Below are 21,872 nucleotides of genomic sequence, written 5' to 3'. Positions count from 1 at the left end.
CTTTCTTTCTTTCTTTCTTTCTTTCTTTCTTTCTTTCTTTCCTTCCTTCCTTCTTTCTCTGTCTGTCTATCTATCTATCTATCTATCTATCTATCTATCTATCTATCTATCTATCTATCTATCTACCTATCTCCATCCATCCATCCATCTCTACCTATCTATACCTACCTACCTACCTCTCTCCCTCTCCCTCTCTCTCTATCATCTATCTATCTATCTATCATCTATCTATCTATCTATCTATCTATCATCTATCTATCTATCTATCTATCATCTATCTATCCATCCATCCATCCTTCTTCTTTTTCTTTCTTTCTTTCTTTCTTTCTTTCTTTCTTTCTTTCTTCTTTCTTTCTCTCTCTCTCTCTCTCTCTCTCTCTCTCTCTCTCTCTTTCTTTCTTTCTCTTTATCTGTTTCTCTTTCTCTCTCTCTCTCTCTTGTATATCCATATCTACCTTTTCCTTAGACTTTCTGTAAGATTAAGCCCTGGGGAAGCTCTGGATTTATGCAGGATTTGTAATCGGATTTGAGAAAGAAGTGGGTCACTGCTGCTTGCCCCGAGCAGATTCACTTTTCAGCGAGTCCTCGACCTACGACCGTTCATTCAGTAACTGCTTGAGGCACTTTAAAAAGCGACTGAGGCCCATGTTTCACACTTATGACTGTCGCAATATCTCCCTGGTCACCTGATTTACGTGTGTGTGTGTGTGTGTGTGTGTGTGTGTGTGAGACGCCATCCCCCTTGGCTGACCTTCCGACCAGAGAAGGCAGATCCGCTTAATGACCATGTGACTCGGTTAGCGACGGCAGGGACTCACTGAACAGCTGCGGCAAGGAAGATTGCAACTTGGGCCTAAATTCACTTAACAACGGTCTCGCTTTAGCAATAGAAATGGTGGCCTCCATTATGGTCGTAAGTCGAGAACAAGCTGCACTTCCTCTCCTTCTGGCAAAAAAAATCTACCTTTTCCTTCCCCTTTTTGCCCTCCCCCATTTTCCAACTATTTTCTTTTCTATTTTGTATTATATGCTCTAAGCTCATAAAAACATTGACTTTGTAGTATATAAGACGAGGGGGATGTTGCGACCGTCGTAAATGCGAGTCGGTGGCCAATCGTCCGAAGTTGGATCCCACAAACACGGGGATGGATGCAACGGTCGTAAGTATGGAACACGGCCCTGAATTGCTTTCTTTTCAGCGCAGTATAGTCGCAGTCACGAAATGAACGGTCGTAAGTCAAGGACTGCTGGAAACGCCCATGGATGCTTTTTCCCTCTAGCCAGGGGTCCTATTTGAGAGAGGAGGGGCTAACTCTTTCTCCAAATTGTGACTCCTTTGCCCCCCCCCCAAAAAAAACCCAGCCTGCGCCCCCCCCCCCATCCTGCCAGCCCCATAACTGGCTCTCGGTCCTGGTTTTATGATGGGTTAGGCTTAATCCTGCCCCACCCCCAGCCCCCCAGCGGCTGTCCGTCACCAGCTGCTTCCACAAGGCAGATCCCATAATCCCCTGACCAGGGCGGGGGGGTGGGCACCATAATACAACCTTATCCCCTTCCCCCCACCAGCCAATCTCGGGATGCAATTTGACTTTGCAATTTGGGGGTTCCCTACACTGCCAAGGGCGGAGAGGGGGGGTCCGGTGGGAAGTTAGCTGAGGAGTGGGAGGGGTTAGGTTTAGGATGGACTAGGATAAACTAGACTAGATTAGACTAGAACAGAACAGAATAGAAATTGGAATAGAATAGAATAGAGCAGAATAGAGTTAATAAAATAGAAAATAGAATAGAATAAACAGAATAGAAAAGAATGTAGAATAGATTAGAATGAATAGAATAGAATTCAGAATTAGAATAGAATAGAAATTATAGAATAGAATAGAATAAAGACGAGAAGTAATAGAATAGAATAACAGTAAAAGTAAGAATACAATTAAATATAGACTAGAATAAAGGTAAAGGTAAGAATATAATTAAATATAATATAGAATAGAATAGTATTCTGTATAGAATAGAATAGAATAAAGGTAAAGGTAAGAATATAATTAAATATAGAATAGAATAGAATTCAGAATAGAATAGAATAAAGTTAAATATAAGAATATAATTAAATATAGAATAGAATACAATAGAATAGAATACAATAGACTAGAATTCAGAATAGACTAGAATTCAGAATAGAATAAAATAGAATTCAGAATAGAATAGAATAAAAGTAAAGGTAAGAATAAAATTAAATATAGAATAGAATAAAATAGAATAAAGGTAAAGGTAAGAATATAATTAAATATAGAATACAATAGAATAAAAGTAAAGGTAAGAATAAAATTAAATATAGAATAGAATAGAATAGAATAAGCTGGAAGGGACCTTGGAGGTCTTCTAGTCCAGCCCGCTCCTCAAGCAGGAAAAGGGTGGGGGGGTGGCGAGTGGGGGGAGAAATTACCCAACCAAATAAGTTGTGGGGGGAGGGAGGGAAGAGTGCCAAGGCTTTGCAGAGAGGGGCTGGCATGCATTCGAAATCGGGGTGCGCAGGGAAGACCAAGGAGTGCTCGGAGGAGGCACCGACTGGCGCATCAACCAACAGGCCCTGCAAAGACTCCAAGCTCTCCTTGTGCCCGGATCGCACCATGCGTGGGCGATGGCAAAAGGGCTCCATGCTGCCAGCCTTCCCCCCCCCCACTCCATCCCCCTCTATTGCTGCCAGCTTCTTTATCCTGCTGGTGCCATCCAGCTGGGTCTCGGCCAACTTCGGCTCAGCTCAGCCGCGGTGTGGCCGGATGCCAGCCTGCAGGAGGAGGAGGAGGGAGGAGGGAGGCTCTTCTGCGTGGCCTCGGGTGGCCCCAGCTCTGCAGAGCTTGGCTGCCTGCCCGAGAGCCAGCCCGGGGGAGCCCCCCGCCCCAATTCAGCCCTTTGGGAGGTCTTCCCCTTCCTCCTTCCTTCCTCTTCCTCACTGCAGCCCGAAGGATAATTCTGAAGTCCCAACTCCAGCCAGGGGCGAGCAAAAAATTAAATAAAAATGAGATTTTAGACTGCAATCAGAAAAGAATATTTCATTCCCCAAAGCAAAGAGGGGCCAGTTGCAGAAACAAAATGGGGTACAGAGAGATAATGTTATGTATATCCTGGATTTGGAGCTGATTCTAGGGGTGAAATTTGAGCGGCATGGAAGTAGGTGGCCATAGGAAGTCCTCGACTTACCAAGAGTTCACTTAGTGACCGTTCAAAGTTGCAACGGCAACTGGGAAAATGGGATTTGGGGCTGCGGTTCTCACTTCAGACGATCGGAGCACCCCGCGGGATTGAAATCTGGCCGCTTGGCCACTGACTCATACTTATGACGGTTGTAGTATCACAGTGATTCCCTTTGGAGACCTTAACGGCACGCAAAGCTCTCTCTCTCTCTCTCTCTCTCTATCTATAATCTATCATCATCTTTAGGTTTTCAAGCAAAGATTGGGCGGCCATGTGTTAAGGGCACTCCTGCTTGAGCAGGGGGTTGGACTAGAAGACCTCTAGGCTCCCCCTCCAGCCCTGTTCTTCTAAGTTCTCTGCTCTCCGTTACTCAAATCAGCCCTTGATCCTCCCCATTGTGGCCTGGCCAAAGGCTGAGGGACGGATCCCAGGCCTTCTCAACGCCTCCCTCCTGAAATGCCACCGTGCCCTGGAAAATGCCACCTTCGCCAGTCCTTGAAAATCGTGTTGGCTCCCTCCCCCCCCCCCCCACTCAAGGCCACAGGAGGAGAGGCTGACGCTCTTGGCCCCTTTGCCGGAGAAAGTTGGCAGTGCCAGCTTTCAGTGGGGGAGAAGGGGCGGGAGAGGAAGACAACGCCCCACTTCCCTCCCCCTAGACCCACAAGCGTCTGTATCCCCCCACCCACCCCCCACCCCCTGAAGAAAGCACAGCATTGCTGGGTACATCAACAACTTAAAACTTCAAGAGGTGGTGGGCTCTTCTCTTTGGGGGAGGGGAGGGGTGGTTCCCCCTCCTCATTTTGTTGGCAAGCGCGGTCAAGCAAAGGGGGGGGAGCGTGTGGGGTGGACTCCAACTCCCAGAATCCCCGTCACTGTGATTTAATACGGGTGGACTCCAACTCCCAGAATCCCCCAGTCACTGTGATTTAATACGGGTGGACTCCAACTCCCAGAATCCCCCAGTCACTGTCATTTAATAGGGGTGGAGTTAAACTCCCAGAATCCCCCAGTCACTGTGATTTAATAGGGGTGGACTTTGAGGAAGCTGAGCTGGCCAGGGAATTCTGGGAGTTGAAGTCCACCATCTGGAAGTTGTCAAGTGAAAAAGTCCAATCTGTTATATTTTGGCTATCTTAAGAATGGGAATTACAGAGTCCTCGATTTACAACCGTTCATTTAGTGACCGTTCAAAGATACAACAGCACTGAAAGTGACTTAGGACCCTTTCCCACACTTACGACGCTTGTAGCATCCCCTTGGTCATGTGATCAAAATTTGGACACTTGACAACTGACCCACATTTATGACGGTCGCAGTGTGCCCTGGGTCACGGGATCCCCTTTTGCGACCTCCTGACCAGCACAGTCCATGGGGGGAAGCCAGATTCACTTAACAACCATGTCACTAATGTAATAAATGCAATGATTCACTTAACAACGGTGGCCAGAAAAGTCGTAAAACAGGGCAAAACTCCCTGGAACAAATGTCTCACTTAGCAACAGCAAACTCCCACCCCAGTCTGTATCCTGCGTGGTATTTTTACCCTACTGGAGGCAAGTCAGAACCAGGCCACGAGTTCAAATCTTGCGAGTGGGTTTAAATCCTATAGAAAGAACCTGATGAATCATTAAGTGAATGGAATGCTGCCCCCTAGTGGCCAAGGGAAGTTCTAACACCTTTGGTGTTGGCTGAATAGAACAAGCCGAAGGGAGACATTTTACAGGTTGTCCTCAACTTACGACCGTTTCAAAGTTAGGACTTGCAGCCAGTTCTCACCTTCCTTGCGGTCACGTGATCAAAATTCAGTTGCTTAGAAACAGGCATGTACTTCTGCCGGTTGCAGAAACCTTGTATCCCCCTCTTTGACCACCCCAGGGAGCTTCCCTCAAGCGAAGTCAATGAAGCCAGCTTGATTCGCTTAACGACCATGCAAAGAAAGGTTGTACAATCAGGTGCGATTCCTTTAACGGCTGCATGGTTTAGCGGCAGAGGTTCCAGTCTCAATTTGCAGTCGTAAATCAAGGACTACCTGTCACCAAAAAATCTGTTTACCCATAATTTGACTAGGAACAATATTTTGCGGAGGACCATCAACCCATCCTACTTATCTGGGGCTTCGGAGTTTTAGTGGGAAACGTGGGCACTTTTAAGACTGGTGGACTTCAACTCCCAGAATCCCCCAATCAGCCGCATAGGGTAACTTTCTTAATAGACGGTGGGGGGTATGCAGGAAGCGTAATATATCTTGACTTCAGCAAAGTGGGGGGGGGGGGAAAGAGCTGGCTGGGGAATTCTGGGAGTTGAAGTCCACAAGTCTTAAAGTTCCCAAGTTTGGACACCCCTGTCCTAGAAGGATAACAGAAGATGACAGAATTGGGAAGGGGGGGGGGGGGATTTTGTAAAACAGAGCCGATCCAACCGTCCCCCCCCTCCCCCCCATCCTGGTTTAGAATTAAAACGTTCACCAATGACCACTTTTGCCCAACTTTAAGAAAAAAAAAACTGTTTTTATTCCGTAGAAAAAGATAAAACAAGCGGAAGAATCCAGTAATTTTAAAAAATAATACCGTTCCAAGGAACGTACCAAGAGGGAGGTGCAAATAAGAAAGTAATTTTTTTTTTAAAAAGGGACACTAGAAAAACCTAACCTACAAAAAAATTAATACTGTATTCATGGCAGACATAATATAGGGGCTAAAACTACAAGGCCAGAAGGTTTGCTGGTGGGGTTTTTTTTTTTTTGGCAAAAGCTTGGCAATGTCCATGACTACAACTCCCAGAATTCCCCCCCCCGCCAGCAACTGTGGACTTCAACTCCCAGAATTCCCCCACTTCAAAGTGTGGAATTCTGGGAGTTGAAATCCCACCTTCAAAAACCTTGTCAAAAAAATCACTTCGCCAATGCCTCTTTGATAGGGTTGAGGGGAGGGGCACGGAACCAGCCGTGATCACCCCCTCCCCCAAATTAGATATTTCGGAAAGGAAACCCTCCCCCCCCCCCAATTTGGGGTTCGGAAATCTGGAGGGGGGGCGTGTTTCAACACCCACGTTGCAAGGGGAGGGAGAAACGGTGGAGAAAGGGGGAAGAAGGCTGGGAGCCAGAGGGGGGGTCTCCCCAATTAAGATTGGGGAGCAGGTGGCAGTCCATTTGGGGGGGGGGGTGATGGGGGACACACACATCCCAAAACCTCAGGGGTTCTGAATTTGGGAAATGGGAGCAACCTTGGAAGCCCAAACAGAGAAAGAAAGCATAACAAACAAGGCCAAAATATATTGGGGTGGGGGAGTGGGGTACGGCATACCCCCCCCCCACTAATTGGAGTCCAGGGTCTCATCCTTCACGCAGACTTTCGACTTTTGATGGGGGGAGGTCAGCTTGGTTCGTTTCCGGCTCTTCAGGAGGCTGGGGAAAGAATGGAGAGAGCTCGAGTTAGCGAGCCAAGCTGCAAAGACGGGAAGCAAAGTGAGCATTCAAGTAATTTGGGGTGGGGGATCTGTCACCCACCTTTTCCCGGTCTTGCAGCCCTCCGAGTTCTCCCTCTCGTGCGCTTCCTTGTACTCCAGTGATTCTAAAAGTTCTTTTAAGATGTTGTAATGTCTGCGGTTACGAATCTGCAAACAAAATGGACACCTTAAGAGGTCGGCTCGGGGTTCAAGCTGCTCCAGTGACCCTCGGGGAGTCCTTTAGCCCCCCCTCCCCAAAAAAGCTGGAACGTCCGACGCTCAAAGGACCCGGGGGGCGTGGTGGGGGGAGGTCACCTCTTAACCCTCTCCCCAAACCGCCACGGCAGACCCAACGCACAACTCACAACGAGTGTGTAAACCTCGGGCTGAGGTGTGCCTCCCGATTCGTCTTTGTCTTCCTGCGGCGGGATTTGCACTGGGCTCCTGCTTGGGGCGCCGGGACGCTGGCCTTGCGAAGGAGCTGGAGAAGCGAGAGGCAAGGATGAGAACGGGGGGGAAAAAGGGGGGGGGGGACAAAACCACAACCGTTGATATCCCACCCTCTTTGGGGCAAGGAAAGGAGACCACGAGGAAGTCCCCGAAGCCATGTCTGCTCCGCACAGCTTCCTCTCCCCCCACCCCTCCGTTTTCAGGAGCAAACCACTTAGGGATAATGAGCTTTATATACATTTTAATAAATAATACAATACAATAGAAACAGAACACTCTTGCAGCATCCTGTGATGGGGAGTTCTGCAGATTAATTGTAGTCTGCACAAAGAGATCCTTCCCCGTGATCCGATGTACTTATATACTTGGATCATTCCCCAGGCTCAAAATATTTGGAGAATCTACTCAACTAAACTGGTTTATCGCTGAAAGCCTCCGCACAGGAATCTTCTGCTTTATTCCTAAAAGCCCATGCACAGGAATCTTCTAACTAAATTGCTTTATTCCTAAAAGCCCATGCGCAGGAATCTTCTAACTAAATTGCTTTATTCCTAAAAGCCCATGCGCAGGAATCTTCTAACTAAATTGCTTTATTGCTAAAAAACTATGAGCAGGAATCTTCTAACTAAACTGTTCTATTGCTGAACACCTCCGCACAGGAATCTTCTGCTTTATTCCTAAAAAGCCCATGCGCAGGAATCTTCTAACTAAATTGCTTTATTGCTGAAAGCCTATGCGCAGGAATCTTCTTGCCAAACGGCTTCATGCTGAAAACTTATGTGCAGGAATCTTCTAGCTAAACTGCTTTATTGCTAAAAGCCTCCGTGCAGGAATCTTCCAACTGAACTGCTTTATGTAAGGATTCTACACTAATTCCTCTTTTGACTCCCCCCCCCCCCCCCCGTTCTGCCATTCCTCCTCCTCCATCCTTCCAATGTACCCTTTTTCGTAGTTTCCAAGGATTTTTCTCTCTGCAGCTCCTCCGACCGTCGGTCTCGTCCGGGGCAGGCGCAGACACGAACCTCAAAACATTGGCGTCCCAGAACCTCCCCGCTATGGGGAAAGAAAAGGTTTTATACCATTCATGCAACAGCCTCCAGACGAGCACCGGGTTCAAATTCTAGCACATACTACACAATCCCCTTACTAAAATACCCAATGCCTTCAGCAATGACTGAGCTTCTCATGTTTACCGCAAGTCCTCGACTTAGGAACGGTCGCTTAGCGACCGTCCAAATTTACGACGGGTCCCCCAAAACGAACTGGACCCGTAACTCCAAACCTCTGCCTTGTCTTGCAATCACATGACTACAATTCTTTGCTTTCCGGAAATTGATATTTACTTCCTGTTTCCGGCAAAACAAAAACAAAAAAAAGCGCCCCGTAGCGGGTTCGCTTAACGACCATCACAAAAAAAGCCTCCTGAAATTAGATCGGGGTCACGTGATGACGCACCTTTCCAAAACCTGGGAATCCGTTGCCCTGCACAGGGGGTTGGACTAGATGACCTCTCGTGTCCCCCTCCAAAGGCCAGGATTCTACGATCTATGCCATCTAATTTCATCCCGCCCAGGGACCGCCATTGGAGACGGGGAGGAAGAGGCTGAGGGGGAGGAAGAGGGACACTCACTGTGCGGACTCCAACGTCAGGATGGTTTGGATGGGGCGTCGGTTCATGCCACCCATGCACGAGCTGTTGCACATGTAATTGTACAAGATGATGGTGGATGCCATCCCCACCTGCAGGGCAGAGAGAGAGAGAGAGATTTGCACAAATGCAGGTGGTCCTTGCTTAGCGACCATTCAAAGTTACGATGGATCTCCACAGCGTACTCACAACCCCAAGTTCCCAAGTTTCAACAGCCGCCTCCCCTCCCCCCGGTCATGTGACCACATTTTGGGCATGAGCAACGGTGCCTAGAGGTGGAGCTCTTGCCTCGCAATCAGCTTCGACCCTAAGTAGAGGCAGATATTCCTCTCTCTGAGCAGAATGAGAATCTATCCGCCGAACAAAACTCCGCACTGGCAACAGCGAAGGGCATCCGGCCAGTAAAAGTCTCAGCTGCATTCAATTCCCCAAGCTCTACCCCGCAAGGTATTAAGGGGTCGTTAAAAGGAGATAATTTACTTCTTGACACAACGGGCGCACGCTTCATTTAACAACCATAGCGTTCGCTTAACGACGGCTGCCAAAAGGTCATAAAATCAGTTCGGTCGTGTGGATGACCCTCTTTATAACTGTCACCACTTACGACTGTGATAGTAAGGCTCCATTAGTCATAAATTGAGGGGTTATATCTGTCCGAGGTTTCAATGAACCTCAAGCGGCTCTCAAGGACTGGGGAAAGCTGGGAAGAAACTGGGAATTCAGTAAAAGTGGCGGGGAGAGGATGGAGAACTTCACAAGGGGCAAAACAGGGCAGGAGGAGTCAACAGAACTCCTCGCCACAAGAACCAATCATCCTGACCATTTTTAGCCAAATTTCTTGGCGTCTCGGACATCTGGAACAAGGCCCCCCCACGAATTAAAAGAAAGCATCAAACTATATAGAAACAACCCCCCCCCAAAAAAGTTTGCAATCCCGCACCCCCGCAATTACAACGTTTGAGCACGCTCAGATGCTGCAACTTTATTTATTTTATTTATTCCATCACCCTGATAAGGCGACTCTAGGAAAACCAGAGATCGCTAAAAGCAGAAAAACAATGAAAAAAAAATTAAATATGCGAATGAAAACATTTTTAAAACAATGCTAAAAAAGGGGAGAAAAACAGTGGAAACAATGAAATAGGAGAATTTTAAAAAAAATTTAAAGGATGCAAAAAAAAAAAAGAGAAAAACAGTGAAGACATGTAAATATGCAAATTAAAACTTTTTACAAAAAATGCAACAAAAAAAACCAAACGGGGAAAAACAGTGAAAAAAAATAAAAAGGCCAATTAAAACATTTTTAAAAACGATGCAAAAAAAAAAAAGAGAGAGAGAGAAAAAGGAAGACATTTTAATATGTGAATTAAAACTTTTTAAAAATGAGGCCAAAAAAGAAAAAGTGAAAAAAATCAAAAATACAAATTAATTTTTTTAAAAAAAAAGAAAAAGGAAAAAAATTAAAAATGCAAATTAAAACCTTTTTAAAAACGATACAAAAAGAGGAGGAAAACAGTGGGAAAAATTAAATAGCCGAATTAAAACATATTTAAAACGATGCTAAAAAAAGAGGAGAAAAACTGGGAAAATTTTTTAAAATGCAAATTAAAATATTGTTTTAAAACGATGCAAAAAAAAAGAAAAACCGTGGGAAAATTTAAATATGTCAATTAAAGCATTTTTAAAACGATGCCAAAAAGGAGAAAAACAGTGAAAAAATTTAAAAATTTGAATGGAAACATTTTAAAAATGTTGTAAAAAAAGAAAAGAAAAAACCCTCCAGGAACCAAGAGACGGATGAGTGCAGGGTGGGGGGGGGGGAGGTGTCTCCCTTTTAAAACCAATTTCCGGGGTGGGCGGTTTTCCCCACATCTCTCTGCTCTGGCGACGCGCAGTAGAGCTTCCCTATTCAGGAGCAGTCTACCTGAAAAGACCCAGAATCTAGAGGGGGGGAAGCCCTCTCAGCATTTCTAGACTACAGACCCTCGGCCGGGTAGCCCAAAAGAGGGCAGCAGACGAAGAAAGGAAGGGTGGAGAGCTGGGGGGGACCCCAAATTGCCCTAACCCCACCCCCCAGACCCACCCCAAAAAATTCACCTGAGGCTTCTGATAAGGAACGCAGACGCTGTGCCGTTTGGTGGCTGGGTCTGTGTAGTAATGGGTCTGGGGGTTTCCTTCGACCCGGATGAGATGGTCGGCGGGGGTCACCCCTGTGCAAAGTCAGAAATCGGGGTGCAGGGTAGGAAAAGAAACGGGGGGACGTTTTGAGTTGATGGCCATCGCAACCACAGAAGTTTGAGTTTGGAGGCCGGTGTTCCCACCCCTTCCCCAATTATAACTGGTCCTCGACTTATGACTCTTCGCTTAGCGACAACGGCACATAAAAAGAGGATTGTTTCACACTTACGACCGCTGAAGCATTCCCCGAGTTTCAAACCCTCTGCAATACAGCCTGCCCAGAAACCCCCCCCAATCGTGTCCCTGAAGACCCCCTCCCTAGATTTCAGGGCCCCTGAAGACCCCCTCCCTAGATTTCAGGGCCCCTGCAACACAGCCTCCCCATGTCCCAAAAGACCCCTCCCCAGATTTCTTCTGCATTCCAGACTGGCCATGCCTCCCCATGTCCCAAAAGACCCCTCCCCACATTTCCTCTGCATTCCAGACTGGCCATTCCTCCCCTGTGTCCCGGAAGACCCCTCCCCAGATTTCAGGGCCCCTGCAACACAGCCTCCCCATGTCCCAAAAGACCCCTCCCCACATTTCCTTGGAATTCCAGACTGGCCATTCCTCCCCTGTGTCCCAGAAGACCCCTCCCCAGATTTCAGGACCCCTGCAACACAGCCTTCCCATGTCCCAAAAGACCCCTCCCTAGATTTCCTTTGCATTCCAGACTGGCCACGCCTCCTGTGTCCCAGAAGACCCCTCCCCAGATTTCAGGGCCCCTGCAACACAGCCTTCCCATAACTCTTCCCCGTGTCCCAAAAGACCCCTCCTCTTTTCCTCCTGAAACCCCCGGCTGACCGTCGTTGTGCTCGAGCTGCCGTTCGTGGTGGGGGCAGCGCTTGACCACTTCGGCCATGTGCTCCGACCGCTTGTAAACGGCCATGGCTCGGATGATGGAACCGGGCGGGGGGATCCCGGAGGTCTTAACCAGCACTTTGCACGTTTTGCCAATTTGGCAAAAAAGCTTTTTCAGCTCCGTCGAGAACTGCAGGAGAGAAAAGAAAGAAAAAGGAAGATTTAGAAGAGAAGGAGCTGGAAGGGACCTTGGAGGTCTTCTAGTCCAGCCCCCTGCAGTTAAGTTAAAAGTTTCCCAAAAAAAACATTCCCGGAATGTTACAACCGTCTCATTTAGTGACCGTTTGAAGCTGCCATGGCATTGAGAAATTCACATTGTAGCCAGTCCTCGGATTACGACCGTTTAAATCTACAACAACGTTGAAAAATGTGACTTGTTTTTAACTTTTAAGTTAAAAGTTTTTTTAAAAAAATTCCCGGAACTTACAACCGTCTCATTTATTGACCGTTCAAAGCTGCAACGGCACTGAAAAAATCATGTTATGGCTAGTCCTCAGATTACGACCGTTTAAATCTACAACAACGTTGAAAAATGTGACTTGTTTTTCACACTTACGACCACCCCTGTCAAACGCTCGGGGTCTGACTCGTATTGATGGCGGTCACAGCGTTCCCAGGGTCACGCGATCCCCTTTTGCGACCTTTGGACAGGCAAAGTCAAGGGGGAAGCCACATTCACTTAACAACCGGGTTACTCAATTAACAATTTGCAGCGTTTCACTTAACGACGGTGTCAAGAAAGGTTGCACAGAGGCAAAACTCACTTTAACAACTGTCTCACTTAACAACAGAAATGTTGGGCTCAATTGTGGCCGTTATATCGAGGACTACTTGCATTTATTAAATGTAAACAGATAGTCCACAACTTACGACAGTTCGGTTAGTGACGATTCAAAGTTACAACGGCACTGAAACAACGTTTTTCGCACTTATGACCGTTGGAGGCATCCCAGTCATGTGACGCTTGGCAGCTGACTCATACTTACGCCCACTGCTGTGTCCCAGGAGGTCACGCGGCCCCCTTTTATGACCTCCGAGCAAGCAAAGTCCGCAGGCAAGATTCGCTTAACGACCATCTTACTAACTTCAAAACTGTGGTTCGCTTAACAACAGTGGCCAGAAAGGTGGTAAAACGAGACAAAACTCGCGTCACAACCCTCTCACTTAGCAATGGGGATTTTGGGCTCAACGGTGGCCATAAGTCGAGGACTTTATTAACTGGATTTATTCAACTGTACTTGTTGAATTTCTAGACTCCTTCCATTTCACGAAGGTCGGAAGTTGTCGTTGTGAGTTTCCCCCCCCCCCCCCCCCCCCAAAGGCCTGCCTTGCATTGCAATCATTTGTTGGTGGGACTGGGGGGGGGGGGCAAGATTTGCATCGCAACCCTCCCATTTCAAGCAAGCCCCTTACCCAAGTTTCCCAACGCAACGGTGTTGGGCATTTGGCCCCTTCTGCCTTCATTGCAAGAGAAGGAATTTGGGCCGTGGGGAGGAGGTCTCTCGCCATATGCCGGAAAATGGGGCGGGGGTCTCCCGAGAAATCTGGGACCCTCCCAAAACCCAGCAGAGAAACATGTCCAGGCATGTTGCGGGCAGGCAGCGTTCTGCGCAAGGCAGAAGGGAAGGGGGGTAGTCTCCATCGAGACCCCCACCCTAATTCAAAGCCCAGCCATTGGGTGGGTGTGCTGAAACCGAAGAAGGAGGGGGAGGGGGCTTTAATCCCCAACCAAGAATCGGGAAAGTGACCGATGGCCGAAGAAGCGAATCGATGCGTTGAAGTTAGAAAAATCGGGGCACCAGCTAAGCGGTGAGTTAAAAATTGGGGGTCCGGGGTGTCGGCAGAGGGTCTTCCTCCAAGGTGTAATCTGATAGGGTACAAATAAATTGGGGAGGGGGGAATGAGAGGGAAAAGGGAAGGTCTTCTCCCAGGGTTTTGCCAGTGGGGGGGTCTCCGAAAGGCGCAGGAGAAATGCTCCCAAACCGAGATTGCCAGCCAGGAAACATGCAATCTAAGTTAAGTTGACCTCACCCGTCCACCCTGTGTACTTTTAACAAACCAGGATCAATGACAAACCGAGATTGCCGGAAGGAAAGATGGAATCTAGGTTATGTTGATCTAACATAAGGGGGAAAGGAATGACCCGGGACGGCAGTCATTTTGACTTTTTTGACATAAGCCCCCTCCCAGATGTCCCCGATCAACACAGAAGACCCATTTTTTTGGGGGGGGGGAAGGAAAGACCCCTGCCCCCCAATTTAAGTCCTAGAACTGGTGATATCCCCGGTCTCCACTTCGTACCGTGTAAGTGACCGATTTGGCGGTGCCCGACTTCTCAAACTCCAGATCGAAGCCGAACTGGCCAGGATGGTTTTCGGTGGGGGGGAAGACGCAACTCTCCCCGGCCCCATAATCTTTGGGGTCATTGAGCAGGAGTTGGGGGTCCACCGAAAACCCCCCCAAACACGAGATGTTGCTGTAGCCTTCTCCCAGCGGAGCGCCTGCGTCCAGAGGCGCCAACAAGCCAAAGTTGGTTTGATCCATGGAGCTGCCCCCTTCTTCGGGGAAAGGGACGGTGACTTGCTGAATGGAGGAGCCCATCATCTCCGATTCCTATAACATGCAAAGATATTATCATTATATCCCGGATGTCACGGAATGGCCCACTAAGAGTCCGCAAAAATGACATTTACATCTTGATTTGAAGCGATGGTTTCCTGATTTGACAAACCAACGATCCCGGGCATTTCAATGCCCAAGAAACCCCCAATCGTGGCTTGGTCAAGAGACCTTCAGGGTTTCCTCCACAAGAGACAAGCCACCTTGTAACATAGTTGACAAGGTAGCGTTTGGCGTCGACTCAGGCAAACACATGGATTCGAATGATCCGTGGTTTTCAAACTTTGGGGTGGACTTCAACTCCCGGAATTCCACAGTGGCTGGGGAATTCTGGGAATCGAAGTCCACCAAAATGGCGGAAGAGAAATTTCACACTCACGGAAATCAGGTTGGTAATTTCGGACTGCCACATCTCCTCAAAGGTACCTTGGCTTAAGGGTAGGCTGAGTGATGCGTCGATGTCTTGCTCCATGTTTATTTCTCTTTCCGACGGGGAAACTGAGGCAGTAAAGAAAAAGGTGGAAGCAAAGGTCCCTGCTGTTTAACACGGCGGAAGCGAAGACGAAGAATTCGGGCAATTTCAACCGCATGTGGTACACAGGGGACTTACTCTCTGGAAACAAATATTGTGTGGGTAGGACACCCCTAAAACCCCTCGGGGTGTGTGTTCTGTGAAGATAAAGCCTGTTGTGCCTTCAAATGGCTTCTACCGTACTGCTGTAAAACGGCTTCTACTGTACAGTGCAGTGGAGTTGCCATGGTAACGGCTTCACAGTACTCCACCAGGGGGCCCCCTCGGGTAAGGGGGGAAATCCAACATTAGAAATTACGTTCGGTCTGGACATTTTTCCCCCTATAAATAAATACGCGGGTAACGGCAAGTTATCAGCTATAAAAATAAAAATAAAATAAAGGAATACAGCTAAATTGAATACAAATAGCATAGACTAGTTGTGCAATAAAACCAAGTTGCAAAGCTGCCCAACTCACAGTGTTCATTGGCGAAAAATTTTTTGAAAAAAAAACTCGCATCGTAAAGATAGTCCTCGACTTATGACCACAACGCTAACGCGGTTGTTAAGTGAATCTGGTTCGCCCTTTTGACTTTGCTTGTGGCAAAAGAGGATCACGTGACCCTGGGGCACTAAAAGTGTCATAAAGGTGAGCCAATTTTGATTATGTGACCATGGGGATGCTGCAACGGTCGTAAGTGTGGAACACGGCCATAAGTCCCTTTTTTCAGCGCCGCTGTAACTTCAAACGGTCACTAAATGAACTGTCGAGGACTACCTTGACAGTCCTCGACATACGACCACAACGGAGCCCCAAATGTCCATTGTTAAGTGAGACAGTTGTTAAGTGAATTTTGCTCCACTTTACGACCGTTATTGCTACCGCTATTAAGTAAATCGTCGCGGTTCTTGATTTAGTAACCCGGTTGTTAAGTGAATCTGGTTTCCCCATTCGGCTTGTCAGAAGGTCACAAAAATGGGACCCACCCACCCCCAGGACCCTGCAACCGTCATAAATGTGAGTCAACAGCCAAGCTTTGGAATTTTAATCACGTGACCACCGGATGCTCCAAGGGTCATAAGTGTGGGGAAAAAATCATTTTTCACAAGGGCTGTCGTAACTTTGAACGGTCGCTAAGTGAGTTATCTGTATAATAAAAACCTATTTTAAAAGACCCCCTTCTAGCTTAGGTTTAGGGATTTGGGAAAGACTGCTCTATTTAATGGCCATAAGCCATGATGGTCTGTTCAGACAGAACCCTAAGCTAAATCCAAGCTAGCTCGATTGTGGTGTAAATCCAGGCGCAAACTCCACTTTCTCTCGTGAATTTCCCACCCCTCGAAGGTTTCTATCCGAAGTCCTTATGCGTAACCACGGATCAAAGCTTGTGCAATATAAAACGATAAAGGTTCCCTTCGCACATCTGTGCTAGTTGTTCCCAACTCCAGGGGGCGGTGCTCATCTCCGTTTCAAAGCCGAAAGAAAGAAAGAAAATATTTGCAGAAAATGATGGAGGGATTGTATAATGCAGGGGTGTCCAAACTTGGGAACTTTAAGACTTGTGGACTTCAACTCCCAGAATTCCCCAGCCTGGCTGGGGAATTCTGGGAGTTGAAGTCCACAAGTCTTAAAGTTCCCAAGTTTGGACACCCCTGGTATAATGGAACCAGGATGATGGATTTAAAAAAAGAAATTGTGTCAGAAATCATTGTTTGATAGACCCGGAAAGCAGAGGCAATACAGCTTATCCTCGACTTACACTTAGCGACCGTTCGAAGTTACGACGGCACCAGAAAAAAGCGACACTACCGTTTCTCACACTTATGACCGCTGCAGCATTCCCATGATCCAATCTTGTCTCCTATTGCTGACATAAGCAAAGTCCACGGGGAAGCCAGATTCACTGAACGACCGGGTTACTAACTGAAAGAACTGCCGTGTTTCTCTTAACAACGATGTGACTCGCTTAACAACGGCAGCGATTGCAACTTCTGCCAAGAAAACTCAACATACCACGGCGCAAAACTCGCTCCACCGACATTTCAACGAGCAAACGGATATATTGGGGCTCAACGGAGATTGCAAATGATAAGATTATGTGTTTTGTTTTTTTAATTAAAAAAAAGAGATTACAAAAATAATTTTATACCGCAGCGTGCTTCCTGCTGACACAGGAAATGAGAATTTGGCTACGTCCGCTTTAAGTTTCTTGAAGGCAGCAGGAAATGGCTGCTCCAGACAGATGTGGCACCAAATTAAGCAGAGAGCAGGTCAGATTAAAAATTCGGGAGAAAACGGTACAAAAATGTCTTCGGGGCCATTTGGCATGAAACGCCCAAAATAAATGTTTGCATTGCGGGTGGAGTTAAAGAAGAAAGAAAAAGAAGGCAAAATGACATCCTAAATCGGCATTTTATTGTCTTTTTAAACACCTCCTACCTGGTACGTGCAATTGGTATTCCATTTAGCCGTGTTCCTTTATTTTATTTTTTATACTAGCCGATAATCCAGAGTTGTCCGGGGATTTATTTATAGGGGGGGGGGGGGAAATGTCCGGACTAAACGTAATTTGTAATGTTGGATTTTCTCCCCCTTACCAGAGGGAGGACCCCTTGTGGAGTACTGTGAAGCCGTTACCACGGCAACTCCGCTGCGCTGTACAGTGGAAGCCATTTTACGGCAGTACGGTAGAAGCCATTTGAAGGCACAACAGGCTGTATCTTAACAGAACACAAACCCCTGGGGGTGTTACTGGTGTCTTACCCCCACAGTATTTTTCTCCAGAGAGTAAGTCATCTGTGTACCAAGTTTGGTTGAAATTGCTCGAGGCGTTATGCTGGGACATACATACACACACACAGCCATATATCTATATCATCTATATCTATATCTGTCTGTCTTTCTGTCTGTCTGTCTACCTACCATATCTATCTACCTACCTACCATATCTACCTACCTACCATATCTATCTATCTATCTATCTATCTATCTATCTATCTATCTATCTATCTATCTATCTATCATCTATCTATCTGCCATATCTATCTATCTATCTATCTATCTGCCATATCTATCTATCTATCTATCTATCTATCTATCTATCTATCTATCTATCTATCATCTATCTATCTATCTATCTATCTATCTATCTATCTATCTACCATATCTATCTATCTACCATATCTATCTATCTACCATATCTATCTATCTATCTATCTATCTATCTATCTATCTATCTATCTATCTATCTATCTATCTATCTACCATATCTATCATCTATCTATCTATCTATCTATCTATCTATCTATCTATCTATCTATCTATCAGCTTCCAAATTCCGCCCCCATCCAATGCCCCCAAATCGGATACTTTCTTTGGCATTGCCCACCCACCCACCCCCGACCCCATTTGGGCCTCGTGGCTTTGATTTATGTACTTAATCAGAGATCGCTATTTTGCACTGATGCTGTTACCTAGTTTGGTGGTGAAAACCACCCAGCTCAGAGAGCTACCAAATCCGATTTTTCTAGCTTGGCAGAAAATGCACCCCTTTGATACAACCCCCCCACCCCAACTATTTTTTTCAAAACAGGCAATGCATTCTGGGTTGTTGTTTTTTCTTTCTTTTAGGAAACTTAAATGAGTGCGTGTGTCCCCCACCTCACCAAGTTTCCCGGAAATAGCTATCAACCTGGCGCCGGCTCGATTAGCAAACTTTGCAAGAATCACGAAAAGGTTTTTAACCTGCTTTCCTTTCGCGTCCTTTTAAGCAAAAACAGGAGGAGGCCAGCGAGGCTATACCGCGGCGTAAAGAACGGAGGGGAAATGATTAAAGCCTTACCCGGGCTTTATTTCATTCAGAAATATATTTTTTTTCATCTTCAGCGCGATGCATCTCGAGGTGTACGTGCAAAAATCCCACTTAAACCTCCCCCCACTTTTTTTAGCAATCCCAATTTATACCGCCCCCCTCGGCCCCTTCTTTTGGTTCCTTCCCACTGCAGCCGACAACGGAGCGGACTGTACTATTCAGAAAACGATTCCTGATGCGGGGGGGGGGGAAGCGAGAGAGAAAAGGAGAATCCGATTTCCCCGCGAAGATTTAAGCTTCGACTTCGGTTTTAAAAATCGGAAGAGCTGTCCCAGCCATTGCAAAACCTGTTTCTCGCCCCCCGCCCCAAAATCCAGGAAAGCCTTTTAAAATACCCTATCTAAAAGGGGAGGGGGGGAGAGAAAGACCCTTCCTAAAAGAGAAAGGGGACCCTTCCTTAAAAGAAAGCCATCTTAATCCTCCAGCAGCCCCTTCCTCAAATTTAACACCCCCCCTCCTTGCATTCTGACCCCCCCTCCCCTTTTCAAATTCTCTACCATTCCAACAATTGGGGAGGGGGTCTTTAGCAATGATTAAGTTTCTTGCCCGAAGGGGGGGGCAGGAAAGATCAACAGAGCAGCATTAAACGTCTCTCTCCCCCCCCATCTTCCTTCTCCCCCCCCCACCCCGCTTCTTAGGGGTGTGATTGCAAAGGGGTGGGGGGCTTCCATTGTGTTAAAGGGGCTGGGGGCAACCAGGCTGGGATTTTTTTGCCCCCTCCTTCCCAGCTTTAGATCCATGATATTTGAGGAGGGGTCGTGTTTTCCCCCCCCCGCTCCGAACGAAGCGGGGGGGGGGGAGAACGCCGAGCACCGCAGCGTTCCAAAGCCGAACGCGGCGGCCTCCAACGTTCCATTCGCTTCTCCGCTCCGCTCCACTTTCGCTTTCTCGGCTCCCGCCAGCCAGGCGGAGCGGAGCGGAAGCGCCGGGTTGAGTCAGCGGAGAGCGAAGCCAGCGAAGCCGAGCCCCCTCCCCGCAATACGAAGACTTCCCCCCCACCCTCCCCGTGGGTTACCGACTCCGCTGCCGGGCATCGATCCGGTCTCCAAAAACTGGCAGCGCAGAGGGGGAAAAAAGCGAGTTGGATCCCCGAGTTGCAAGGAGCGCACGCGGTGGGAATTCCCCCGGCTCGAACCCGCGGAGCGCGCTCTCGCGAGCATGGGGCAGCGGGGGGAGGCGTGCGGGAACATCTTTGGAGCGGGCATCTAGCCGGGCATCTCCTTGGCGGGGACGGCGGGGGGCTTTACCGGTTGCAGTGCCGCCTGCAATGTGTGCCTCCCCCCACTCCAGCCCCAACTTCACCCCCAACGCCGCAAAAAAAGCCTCCCCCCTTGCTCAGTCCAGATTTTGCTAGGGCAGGACTACAATTCCCATCATCCCCAAGCGGAGGGAGGGCCCAGGAAAGCCGCGCCCCCTTTCTTTCCTGACGTTAAAGGAATGCCCTCCCCGCCCCTACTTTCCTTCTCCCCCCGCATTATCCATTTAACAGATGAACAGTTGGAAAGGGACCTTGGAGCCATCTAGTCCAACCCCCTCCCCGCCCAAGCAGGAAACCCTACACCATTTCTGACCAATGGCAGTTCAGTCTCTTCTTGGAAGCTTGCAGTGACGAAGCTCCCACAACTTCTGAATAACAGAATGTTAACAGAGCTGGAAGGGACCTTGGAGGTCATCTAGCTCACCCCCCCCCCGCCGCCCAAGCAGGAAACCCTACACCATTTTTGACCAACGGCAGTTCAGTCTCTTTTTGGAAGCTTGCAGTGACGAAGCTCCCACAACTTCTGAATAACAGAATGTTAACAGAGCTGGAAGGGACCTTGGAGGTCATCTAGCTCACCCCCCCCGCCGCCCAAGCAGGAAACCCTACACCATTTTTGACCAATAGCAGTTCAGTCTCTTTTTGGAAGCTTGCAGTGACGAAGCTCTCACAACTTCTGAATAACTGAATGATAACAGAACTGGAAGGGACCTTGGAGGCCATCTAGTCCAACCCTCTGCCCATTCAGGAGACATCTCCATCCGCCTCTACCTAGGATCGAACTCACACCGCTGAAATAGAAGAACTGCAGGAGCAATCTATCGTGCAAAAGCAACGGGACGAGGCGTGGGAATCTCGAGGGTGGGGTGGGGGAGGAGGAGGAGGCTCCCTAACTAGAGGGAGGGGAAAATTGGGGCGGGGGGGAGGAATAAACCAGACTAGGGTTTTAACGGACTTGGCGTACGGACTCCAACTCCCAGAGTTCCGCGGCTGGCAGAGACCACGCTGGAGGATGCTGGGAGTTGAAGTCCGCTCGCCTTCAACAGGCCAAGATGGAGATAATAGCGAGCTAAGGTCGAAGCGGTTTCACGGGGGACGCGCGCGCCTGCGCGTGCACACGCCGCATCCCCGTCACTCCTTCCTCTTCTTTCTATCCCCAGTTGATTAAGAGGGAGGGCGGCGCGGGGGGGGGGGGCAACGGGGAGGCGATCTGGAGCGGCTTGAACCGGTTGGGTAGGAAGTCAAGTTTGGAAGGAGGGCAGCGCTGCCCCAACTTGTCTCTGGAATGTAAGGAGGCAAATGGGGAGAAGGGAAATGACAGAGCTGGAAGGGACCTTGGAGGTCATCCAGTCCAACCCCCTGCTCAAGCAGGAGAGCCCCTATACCATTCCAGACAAATGACGGGCCACTCTTCTAGAAAACCTCCAGTAAGGAAGCACCCACGACTTCTGGTGGCAAGCAGTTCCACTCACTGTCAAGAAATTTACTCCTTCATTCCAGGTTGCTTCTCTCCTTGATGAGTTTCCATCCGTTGCTTCTTGTCCTGGACGGGGTTGGACTAGATGACCTACAAGGTCCCTTCCAACTCTGTTATTCTGATTCTGTTGTCCTTCCTTCAGGGGCTTTGGAGAATAGGTGGAAACCCCCCCCCCCTTCTTGGGGGCAGCCCTTCAAATATTGGAAGATGGCTATCTAGTCCCCCCTCGTCCTTCTCTTCTAGCCCCTGACTCAACCACCACAATAGGGATGGGAATTTCCGTTGCTAAGCAAGGCGGTGGATAAGTCAATCCCGCCAGGGT

The 21,872-nt window shown here is 48.1% G+C and overlaps 1 protein-coding gene across 2 annotated transcripts; it reads right to left on the bottom strand.

Annotated features, from left to right (window-relative positions):
• Positions 1-5,678: 5,678 nt before the first annotated feature.
• On the bottom strand, positions 5,679-20,110 carry LOC309401951 (cellular tumor antigen p53-like). Of its 2 annotated transcripts, none has more exons than XM_081971337.1 (10): positions 19,831-20,110; positions 14,811-14,929; positions 14,114-14,425; positions 11,756-11,942; positions 10,832-10,944; positions 8,717-8,826; positions 8,027-8,139; positions 7,002-7,117; positions 6,698-6,804; positions 5,679-6,595 (listed from the first exon to the last, which is right to left on the bottom strand). In XM_081971337.1, the coding sequence occupies exons 1-10, from the start codon at positions 20,018-20,020 to the stop codon at positions 6,505-6,507; spliced, it is 1,458 nt and encodes a 485-aa protein (XP_081827463.1). In that variant the 5' UTR covers positions 20,021-20,110; the 3' UTR covers positions 5,679-6,504. The 2 variants fall into 2 exon arrangements, with proteins under 2 accessions (XP_081827463.1, XP_081827464.1); XM_081971338.1 differs by lacking the exon at positions 19,831-20,110 and adding an exon at positions 18,786-19,355.
• Positions 20,111-21,872: the final 1,762 nt, after the last annotated feature.

Source organism: Natrix helvetica, assembly GCF_964273705.1.
Source record: "Natrix helvetica genome assembly, chromosome: Z".
In the NCBI taxonomy this organism is placed as follows: Eukaryota; Metazoa; Chordata; class Lepidosauria; order Squamata; family Natricidae; genus Natrix; species Natrix helvetica.
Note: the sequence above shows the minus strand (reverse complement) of the source record. Positions and strands in the feature narration are given on the sequence as shown.

Bases quoted from the DNA above. Each gene is read 5' to 3' on its own strand.
- LOC309401951 (XM_081971337.1), bottom strand. From the start codon at position 20,020: ATGCCCGCTCCAAAGATGTTCCCGCACGCCTCCCCCCGCTGCCCCATG. The intron at 14,426-14,810 runs GTGAGTGTGAAA...TGCATGTTATAG, and splicing joins AAATTACCAACCTGATTTCC to GAATCGGAGATGATGGGCTC. The intron at 7,118-8,026 runs GTACATTGGAAG...TCGCTTCTCCAG, and splicing joins CTTGGAAACTACGAAAAAGG to CTCCTTCGCAAGGCCAGCGT.